This window comes from Pelobates fuscus, chromosome 1 (genome assembly GCF_036172605.1).
Source record: "Pelobates fuscus isolate aPelFus1 chromosome 1, aPelFus1.pri, whole genome shotgun sequence".
Classification (NCBI taxonomy): Eukaryota; Metazoa; Chordata; class Amphibia; order Anura; family Pelobatidae; genus Pelobates; species Pelobates fuscus.
Window position 1 is genome coordinate 413,923,788 of NC_086317.1, and position 11,409 is coordinate 413,935,196.

The 11,409-nt window shown below is 36.5% G+C and overlaps 1 protein-coding gene across 1 annotated transcript; it reads right to left on the reverse strand.

The window, feature by feature from the left end:
• Positions 1-5,678: 5,678 nt before the first annotated feature.
• HOXC13 (homeobox C13) lies at positions 5,679-10,833 on the reverse strand. Its single transcript, XM_063444812.1, has 2 exons — positions 10,148-10,833; positions 5,679-6,374 (listed from the first exon to the last, which is right to left on the reverse strand). The coding sequence occupies exons 1-2, from the start codon at positions 10,809-10,811 to the stop codon at positions 6,118-6,120; spliced, it is 921 nt and encodes a 306-aa protein (XP_063300882.1). The 5' UTR covers positions 10,812-10,833; the 3' UTR covers positions 5,679-6,117.
• Positions 10,834-11,409: the final 576 nt, after the last annotated feature.

Here is an 11,409-nt window from a genome sequence, read left to right on the forward strand (position 1 = left end):
TTTGGCCTCCACCTTGGCCTTACGGGCAACAGGTGAGGCAGGGGTAGGGGCATGACCCGCTCCCAGTAGGGTAGGGTTAGCCACCTGGGGCAACAAAAGGGACTGTGCCAGAGTCTGGGAAAAGGAGGAGGACATAGCCCCCATAGCGGAAGCGAGCGCTCTCTGGAGAGAAGACGCTATGGTGGAGTCCAGCAGGGCTTGGAACTCCTCAGACACGATTTGCTCCTCAGGGACCCCCTGATGGAACCCATCAATGTGGCCCTCAGGCCCATCACCCTTATCCTGCATGATTGCAGGTGAGGAATAAAAATTAATGGCAATAAGGACAGGCAATCTGAAATAAAAATAGAGACAGAAATATAAGTGTGCAGGAGAAACGAAAGGAAAAGTGGTCAGGGTTTATTAACCCAAAAAGGGGACAGTACAGAAGAAAAGAAAATGAATGAAAATGAACAAGGAGCAAAACTTCACATATCACATAGCATATGACACAAATCAAAACAGTACCTACCCCACAGTGGTGTGTCCAGAGAGAGGAGAGCGGGCACTGGGTGCCTGCAGGAATGACCCGCCAGAGAAACGAGGTCGGGAGGAGGAAAATGGCTGCCGCATGAGGCAGGGAGGTGAGACAGCCGGAGAGAGTGGGGAAAGGGGCGGGTGCGCAGTAACAGCGCGGCCTGACCTTCACACTCTCGGGAGCCGCCGCCGAGCTAAGCAGAGGCTCACCGGCGTGTGCCCGAACAGGCTCGGGTGCAGGGTATTCCCCACAGCCACCCGCGGCACGCGGTAGAGAGGGGAAAGGGCGGGCGGCGGTGCCGCACACGGCAGTAACAGCCTCCAGGGGAGCACACCACAGGGGAATAAGCAAATTAAACGGACAATACTAACACAAATTTTAAAATAAAGGCAGTAGGCTCCCAATAAGTCCAAGGGCTAAAACCAGGAGCAAACAATTAAGAAACACAAGAAATCAATATAAAACAAATCAATATTAAGCACAGAGCAGAAAATGTGTACTTAACTGGTCTGAGAGCAGCAAAGAAAGAGGGGGATTGTGGGTGCATCAAGCATATTATAGTCACTTCCTGTGTTATGTGATTGGTTGCTTGAGCACTGTATTTTTTTGTTCATTTCAGTTATTTATTTATCTCTATTTCTTTGCTGCTGAGAGTAATAAAGAAAGAGATATGCATAATAGGAGCATTTGTGCTTTAATAAAATCCAAGATTTCAGGAACAATACTTGGGGGATGTTTTCACCAAATTGAATACACACAAAAGCAGGTTTATTTACTAAAGTGAAGTGAGTACTCAAAGTGAATTCAAAATTAATTTTAAAATTAGGGTCAAAATAGATTAACTGGAATAATTCAGCTATGCTTTCAGTTTGACTACTCTGGCATTAAATTTTATATTCACTTTAAATTCGCTTTGAATTCTCACTTTAGTAAAGAGTTTTCTTTTCACCTAAAAAGGCCACAAATGTTGAAATATTTTATGGATCCTAATGTTACAATTTTATGTATAGATAGATAGATAGATAGATGTAAAAAACATATACATCACTGGACTAATACGGCTACAAGCTCTCTCTCTCTCTCTCTCTCTCTCTCTCTCTCTGTGTGTGTTCTTCATTTAGAAAAATGCTTATATTTATGTTACAATTTCATATAGTTTTTTATTTATTTATATTTTTTTAGTAAATGTTTTGTTTGAATTTACTTCTTTGCTTACCTTACAAAATAGGACCAGACAAGAAGACATACTAAATATATATAGATGTGATTGTGCTAAAGTACCAGTTGAGTTGGTTATTCAGATTAGGCAATTTTTTGTATATATGACATTTCTGCAAAAGTATTTCCCATGCATTTGTGTAATCCGTTTAGGAGTCTATTAGGGTTATTCCTTAAAGTCAGAATTCAAAGTGAATCTCAAATTTAAGGTCAAAATACTGTATATGAAATGTTTTTTTTTTTTGTTTTTTTGTTTTTTTTTGTTTTTTTTTTAAAGTCAGCAATACTTTAAGTTCAGATAGTTTGGCTTTAAATGTGAAATCCACTTTTGATTTTCTTTGAATTCTCACTTCAGTGAATAGCCCTGAATAATACTGCCATTATTGAAATATTTAAACTTCAGGCTTAAACCATACCTCATAAACCCAGACCTTTCAAGACCACGGTTTGTGTGTTTTTATACAATTGTATTGTATATAATGTCTAGCGGTGTGAGTTCAAACATATACAGTGTATTGTGGTGACTTGTACTGTTCGGTCACTTAGTGCAATGATTTTCCCAATTTAGTTCGATTGTTTCACCTGGGCTGCTTCGCTTACATTTTGCCTCTTCTTACTATTTAGTAAATGGTGCCACTAGATAATCCTGCCTTTTAATAGACAGACAGTTTAATACTCAAGCTACCATATTCAAGCTACCATACTCAAACAGGTTAATACTTAAATTGTAATACTGCTGAACTTGTGTTTAACAAGATAATACCCAAATTTCTTCTCAATTGCTACATACAGTAATATTGAGACTTTAAAAAACAATAATAAAAAGCCTGTGCTTGTAAAGGGGTGGATTGGCCAATCAGAGATTTGTGGTGAATAAGCAATGGATCAGCAGAATTTACATTTTGGACAAATTAACCAAATTAGAAAATAATTTAATGGTGGATACTCTTTTCAACTCGCTTTTTTAGTGAATAAAGATTTGATTGCTAGAGAGTGCTGGATCTTATGTGTTTATAATAATATTTTGAACCACGCTACTATAAAAATAAATTTATATATAGTCTGCACTTAAAAACAATATGGAAATATTACATATTTATGACAGTTTTATCAGCTCAAAACAGATTCAAATAAATATTTTCACGTGAAATGTATAATTCGATATTTCTATTTTGTATGTTATATTATATTTTTTACCACTGTGCTTCCTAAATACATATATGCATTTCTCTGTCAAAAATGTGTTTAAATACATGCTTTCCATAGTTTAGGAATGGGGATTATTTATATTACAGTGTAGTATATATAGCATACTGCTTTCCCCTAATATCTCAGTATATCAGCTCCTCGGCCATAGCACGAAATGCTCAAGAAGTGAAGCCTCTGGATTTAACTGTACTTTGGGAGGATACAGCCTAACATGCGGTTAATGAACAGAAATCAGCTCTTTGGAAGGCGTCTGCTTGAAATATGCCGTGTCTCCAGTCTATGGCTGCAGGAAATGCAGTTACAGACCTTACTGGAAATGGCTATTACTCTCATGAAATAAACGTTTGTGTGTGAGACATAAGAATTCAAAAACACAAATAAGAAGCAGGCAGAGATTAGATAAATAGATAGACAGACAGACAAAAGTTAAACAGACAGATAGAGAGAGAGACAGACAAACAAAAGTTTAGATAGATAGATACATAGAAAGAAAGTAAACAGGTAATATAGGATCAGTTTTGGATAGGGGTGTTAATATCAGATTTTAGGGTGTGAATCTTGTTCCTGAAACATTTAATTACACATTTGTTGGGAATGATAAAACACCTGATCAGGTTTGCCCCTTCTCTTTTAGTTACTGAAAACCAATTGCAAACAATCGTTTTAATTATTGAAAATAATAATAATAATAATAATAATAATAATAATAATGTTGCGGTGACACAATAAACAGTTCAGCTAAAGCCAAGTAACACCATCTGCGATGAGTATTTCATTCATCCTCAGTGTTTGAGTTTAGCCATAGATAAAATCTTTTTATAAAGGGCGACTTGATACAACTGAGCAGCACTAATTGTAACGAGGTTTTAAAGCTCTTTCACTGCCGAAATAAATGGAGTTTTAACCCTTCATGTGCCACGGGGTTCAAATAATATCACCACATTCACATAAATCTTATTAAATGGCTTATTTTACAAAAAAATATATATCATTATTGGAATAAAGTAAATTAGTGGTCGGATGAATGCATGTACTTGCTTTACATAGAAAAGGGCATTTTGCTTTAGAAGATGAGTTTTCAAGCATTGTACAATGAAAAACAGGCACAAAATCACTGTCTTTTAACTCTTGCCATGATCAATAAATTACCCTTTGTGTCAAGCAGATAAAATAAATCAGGTTTATCAAATAGCATGCCCTGGTGTAACACAATACCCGAACACAATGAACAATGTATTAATTATTATACAACTATATTCTATAAACCCTTAAACATCGAAGTTCAGAGGTACTGACAATTGTAATCTGCTTCTGGAGTTTATTCACTAAACACATATTTTTTATTAGCCAGCACACAAAGACAAGTTAGAAAAAAATCCCATCTCAATAAACTGGCGACTTTTACATCTTAGCAATTTAATTTGTCCTAAATTTAGCAACACAATGGGGCATCTCACCAGAACTGAAAATTAAGTTAACAGTATTAAATAGTTTTGGATAAAGAAAATCTCAACTAGACTGTATTTTTCCACAAGGGTGCTAGGCTCACCACACTTGGCTGTTTAGTGAATATATTCAGTTCACAAATGCACACAGACCCCATAAAACAACATCAAAACAATAATATTACATCAGATTCACAACAGCAGAATGATAAACAAACAAAGGACATGCACTGATATTTTTAACCCAGCTGGTAGTGTGTATTAACAGGCTTTTCCTGAATACATTGTATCGCTGTGGTAACCCAAGGGTGCATTCACTAAACTTTGACTTTTGGTGGCATAAGAACCGATTTATAATATAGCCGAGCTGGTCCCTCAAAATTTGAAGATTATTTTCAAGTTTTGCTATTTAATGCACTTAGTTAGTCGGTTGTCAATTCATTTTAATTCGCTGTTTAGTGAATAGGTCCCAGTGTAATAAATATTTTTTTTCACCGACCTATCAGAAAAAGAATTTCCAGTTTATCTTTTCAATATTTTAGTATTCTGGATTTATCTCCATACTGCTCTATAATTGCAAGCTGGCATGACACGTACACTAAAAACATCAAGCCGTGTGATATTTATTTCAAGAACTTATTTTCTTCCAATACATATAATATTCAGACACCACAATACTTACTATACATTAAACACGACAAAAATAAAATAAAAATTCAGTTGTGTACAGCATACCGTGTGCACATTCTTGTTTGCTTAGACGAATGTAGCATTGTATAGCAATGTTTGTTAAGAACTGTTACTGTGTAACTCCATTGCAGAAACAAACAAAATTGTCAGCTTTAAGTTACAGCAAACATTTTAGGGTAGCTTCCAATCAATGTGACTGAAACAAAAATCAAACATCCCAAAAATAAAAATAAAAAGCATACATGTGTCATAACAGTGTGTTAAATTCTGACCCCTGTGGATAACTGCAGTAAGATTCATAATACTGACTGATTTAAACAAATATTTTTTTTTTACATTTTTTTCCTGAATTGTTTCTTTAGCTGCAATAACAATATTTAAATTTGACTCATTAATAATATATTTCTGTGGCCACAGAATTAAATAGGCAATTTACATTGTTCCATGTGAGGTTTTTTTTTTACAATTTTGAAAACATTTTTAATTAAACAAATCTGACTATATATATATTGTGAGTACCCATGGTGCCACAAGCTGTCATGGCTTTTTTCTCATAGTTCTTTTAAAGGGGGGCGGGAGAGGGGAGTGGGGAGTGGACACACAGAATGTATTCTTCTCTTTGTACATAATATTTAAGCACAGGCAACAAAACAGGTGTGTTACAGATGAACTTTAGAACATATATACAAGTTATATTAGACGATTGGTAAAGATTTCAGGAAATGGAAGATGTGAACAGATGTTTCAAGTCATCCTTGCTGCCAATGGCAGTGACAGAACCACATCCCATGAAAATGGTTGCATTCAATGTTTAATAAGTGTATATCCAGCCCATCATTAGAACTCCTTAATATTCACAGCTGGAGTCCAGGGGTTTGTGACACATTGAGCAGTGGATCCTTGCTATAGATCCAGCCAGTTTAGTTAAGGGTTCCATTCCTATATTAAATATTCCATAGAGTTTTGTGAAGACATGTCCTATACACTGGGAATGAGATAAATATTTGTTCTGGGGTATAGCTAGGTTTCCTCCTCTGGTCAGGTGTTGTGAAGGTGGGGGGTTTTACATTTGGTAATTACTTTCTTTTCTTTGACTCTTCGGTTTTGAAACCATATAGTAACCTGGCGCTCAGAGAGACTAGTGGCAGTGGAGATCCTTCGCCTTTTCTCTTTGGTAATGAATTTGCTGGCTGCATACTCCTTCTCTAGTTCTTTCAGCTGGATTTTTGTGTAGGGGACTCTTTTTTTCCTGCCCCTGCGGTAGCTGCTTACCTCTGGTTGCAGGGGGACCACATCTGCAGTGGAGGATAGAAACATGAGATTGTTATAGTAGATCCTCCATCAAGCACACAAGAATCTTTTACAGTGTATCACAGCTGATCGAGGGCCTAATAAATTGAATTGTGCAGTCACATTATTAGATCTGTACTAACTAGTATAGGGCATTATTGATAATAGATGCAGCTGATACAAGTCACAAAACAGATCTTAGAATCACTAGCCACATCCACTAAATATACAAAATTGATCTTAGAATCATTAGCCACATCCACTGGATAATAATTCCAATTGCTTTATATATTCACTGGAAGTATACAACTAATATTTCAATAAATATCTTAAAAAATCTATCTACTATCTATCTATCTATCTATTATTATTATTATTATTATTATTATTATTATTATTATTATTTTATTATTTATATAGCGCCATCAGATTCCGTAGCGCTGTACAAAGGGGTAAAACAAATCTATCTACTATCTATCTATCTATTTATCTATCTAATATAGCAATCATTAGCCAGATTTCCCTCTCTCCGTGTCACTTCCAAGGCTCTTTATGTATTTTTGTATAGCAGATACATCAGTTACCATTACTACACAGGTATTGCAACCACTAACTACATTCACTGTATACATGTATCAGGTGCCCCAACCACTAGCAACATTCACTAGACATTGCAACATATATACCAATCAGTAGCTACATTCATTATATACGTGTAATAGATATTCCAATCACTAGCCACGTTTTCTGTATACATGAAGCAGACACTAGCGATATTATCTGGAAATATTCAACACAAATTCCAATCGCTAGCCACCTAAAAGATTTGGTCAGAATATTTAATCTGTGCTTAGATTAATCATATAAATCGCTACTCTGACATTTGTAGATGGGAACATTAGTTAAGTACTTACACACGTAAAACTGTGGCTGAATTTATCATCTATATCAAATTCGTGTATATCAACCATATTTCACAGCTTATGGGAAGAATGAGGAGACTTTATCATTCTATTTTACCTGTAAGTGTGATCCCAGACACAGGGACTACAGGGGTCTGCTATATGAAATTTAATGCTTGGTGCTAGCATTAAATATCATTAAAAGCAAGCAGAGGTGACACATTCGGAGTCATTAGTGACTTTACAGTCAGACATTGTGGAACGAATGTTTAACTCTTTATATTTCTGTCTGATAGACACAGATTAGACTGACAGCTCATGGGGTATAACATAATGCTATGGCTCCGGCCCATTACAATGGGCACAATTTAATTATTTTAAGTTTAGGCTGGGAATGGAAACTTACTTTACAAATATGGTATACACGTGACAATAAGAGTATATGATCAGTAACTATTTACTGCCTGTAAAATCAGCCATAGAAAGGGGCCCATTCATTAACCAGCGAGGTCTGAGAGTTTTGAGCAGCCTTGGGAAATTGTGTCTATGGAATAACTGATGTAGAAACATTTCCCAGCTCAGGAAATTTTGTATTTTTATTCCCAAGTCGGTACTTTCGGTCTAGAGCTAACAAGGCAATAGTCATCTCAGCACCACTCGCTGTATAATGATAAACCCCAAAGATAAATACATGCATAGACACCCAGACAATGCATACATAAAAACACAGACACACTCATACACACATATAAAATGCAATAGGTGCATGCACACAAAAACTACGGAAACATATACACCCCACAGACACAAATATTACATATATTAAACTATAGATTAACTATAGATTAACTGTTGCATTGCAGTATATTCTGTTTTCACTCTCTTTCTCTCTATACATATTAACACTCAAATATTACATATATTAAACTATAGATTAACGATAGATTAACGGTTGCATTGCAGTATATTCTGTTTCCACTCTCTTTCTCTTCTCTCTATACATATTAACAGTAATTTTTCTAATATTCATACCAACTTTTTGCTTCCCCCTATGTATGTTCTATTTCTTCTCTCAAATACACCATGCTGTATCAGTTATATATATTGAATTAAATGCTGGAGATATATATATATATATATATACATACATACATACATACATACATACATACATACATACATACATACATACACACACACACACACACCAAAACAACAGGAATATTGCAATATGCAATGATACTTTCTAATTACTTTTTCATTGTTAATATATATAAATATAGTATTTTTACGTGTGGCATATAAACACGTAACACATAAAATTGACATGGCGTGGTGCATTTGTGATAGTTTTATACATATATAGCAAAACAATAGGAATATTGCAATTAGCAGTGATACTTTTTAATGGACTCGAATTTTTCAGGAAACTTTGGAAAGCTTGTCTTTCAATATATATTTTTAGTCCAATGAAAAAAAAAATCAGTGCATACTGCAATAATAATGTATGTCTATATGTATGTAAGATAAAACTTGCAGCAAAAAAATAAATAAAAAAAAATAACTGGAAAAGAATGTATTACACAAACGTATATTTCTATATGTATACAAAATAAATATATAATACAACAGTAGCAGAAAAAACATTTAATTATTGTGTGAAAGAATGTATCACACAAAGAGATAGATAGATGATAGATATTCATATATACAAATTATACACACACACACACACACACACATATTTCATTAATATACACAAGAATACATAAATACACTATCTATATTATTTAGAGATTATATAACATTATATTTTATTATATATCACATTTTAACATTATAATAACAATAATCAAAAACATGCATGAAAATAACGCAGTGGAGAGTTACTAGTAATAATAATAATTAGAACATAGATAGATAGATAGATAGATAGTCAGTCAGTCTGTATAGTCTGTACTGTCCCGATAGGTACACTATACCGACTGCTGGTGTACACAGCGCCCATTACTCCTGGCAGACTGTGTACATTCCGATCTATACTTCCTGGTTGACAAGACCACGTTTTATCGGATATTACTAATGGTGGCTGAATATGGGATAACCCTCATACTCATCAGGTCTTTCCTTTAAACTTAAATTCCATATAGGCATAAACACGAAACTATTTGAAATATGGAAATGAGCCTCATTTTAGAATTATAAAGCACATACCTAGCGTGGATTGGGGGAGACCTGCCCTGGATAATTTCACATAAACCATAACAGCTCTTCATCTGCAAGTTACTAAATGACCTGTTTGGGGCTGTGCTGTCTGCAGCTGATACATGAAGCATTTGCACATTAAATCACAATCATTTAGTTTAAAAATATTTTTTTATTAATTAAAATTTAAATAGCTGATAATATTCACCAATGGCTGTATCCAATGACAAAATCTCTCCTCAGTTGCTAGTGTAATGAGATTTAATTTGTAAGCTGGCACATATATAATTAATTGGGGCGCTGGAAGATTTACACAATACACTCAAAATCCATACATTTGCCTATCAAAACTAAAAACGCCTCTCTCTAAGTCTGCTCTTACATAATTGGGAAAGATTGTGAGACAGCAAGAAAAAAAAAACAGCTAAGACTATGGACTTGAACCTGACTGTCAACAATCAGAAAAAAATATAGCTCTTGCAGAAAGACAAAGGACCCTTTTAATCCCCTAAACAGGCTAGCTCCTAATAGTAACAGAAGCCTTGTTCCAGTAGCAACAATATTGCATATCCTTACAATTGCAAAGCAAAATTCTATGAAATTTTAGCGCTGGGGATAGAGGGATAGAGGGGGGGAAATGCCGGAAATTGGGGGGATATAAAGGCAGTTACCTGGAAACGGTGCTTTCCATAGATGGCTGGACTGGGTTTGATCCTTAGAACAGTAGACTTGTCCATCCCACCCGTTAGGCAGAGCCCAGTGCTGGTAGCCTTCCATAGAGATCAGAGTGTCATGCCTGGGCTCTGGGTGGCTACTGATCCCTGGCACCACTGACATGTCCAAATACCCAGGCACCGCCTGGTAAGAACTGGCAAAACTAGGATAAAATGCAAATTCCTTGGCCCTGCTGGAGAAATCCTCGCTTTGCAGAGAGTTGCTGGGCTCTGGGTATTTCTCATTGGGGTGGTAGGAACAGGGCTTCTGGTGCAAATTCACGTTATGGGACTGAGACAACCTGCAGCCATAGTAGCTGCTTCCAAACGGGTAGGCATAGCCAAGGGAAGCGTTGGATGAAGAAGGGGGTCCTGGGCATTGCCTGGCAGCCTCTGGGGTGGTTATATCCGTGTACACAGGTCCTTGGTGGGTCCCAATGGTGCTGGAATGGCGCCCCAGAGCTGGGTGAGAAATATAATCCCTACAGTGAGTGCTTGAACAGTTCCCACTCAGTCCCTCCATGGCTGGGCTGCTCTTATGAGTCTTATCATTCGGGCTTGTTTCATACACGTACATCAATGTATCCGCCCAGTGTGGATGCAGGAGCAGGGAAGTCGTCATAGCATGGTCTGGCCGTGCTTTTTAAAAGTCAGCTTCCCAAAAGAGAGTCACCTAATTTCCTTCAACAGTATTGTTTCATCTGAGCGCCTGCGCAGACAGGGCGCAGGAGAGAAGGGAGGGAGGGAGGCAGGTCCCTCAGTCTGCTTCATTAAGAAATCTGGCTGTCACACGTGACTTCAGGCAAATAGACAACAACTAGTCACACACTGCCCCCACCTCATCACACACATAGACACACAGCATTCCCCCAATCCCATCCCCCCTCCTCAATCCCAGCCTGACTCCAGCACAAGACAGGAGAAGGGGAGGCAAGGCTGCTCTCCAGAATAGGAACTGGAAGCCTTAAAGGCAAAGGGTGACACCCACTGATGGCCATGTAAGAATATTAAAAAAAAAAAAAGGCAACAGTAAGATAGTTGTTTAGCCGACGGAGAAAAATATAGTATGTAATGGATATTCTGAGTTATTTTTCATTTTTGAAAAGGGGTGGTTTAGCATGAAGTTACTGGGAGAATGTATATTTGTTGCAAGTAATTTGCTAAGAAGTTGTTAGGTTGTTATTTGTGCTGGAAGGGACATAGAGAATGAGAACTTCTAT

Bases quoted from the DNA above. Each gene is read 5' to 3' on its own strand.
- HOXC13 (XM_063444812.1), bottom strand. From the start codon at position 10,811: ATGACGACTTCCCTGCTCCTGCATCCACACTGGGCGGATACATTGATG. The intron at 6,375-10,147 runs GTAACTGCCTTT...CCTCCACTGCAG, and splicing joins ATGGAAAGCACCGTTTCCAG to ATGTGGTCCCCCTGCAACCA.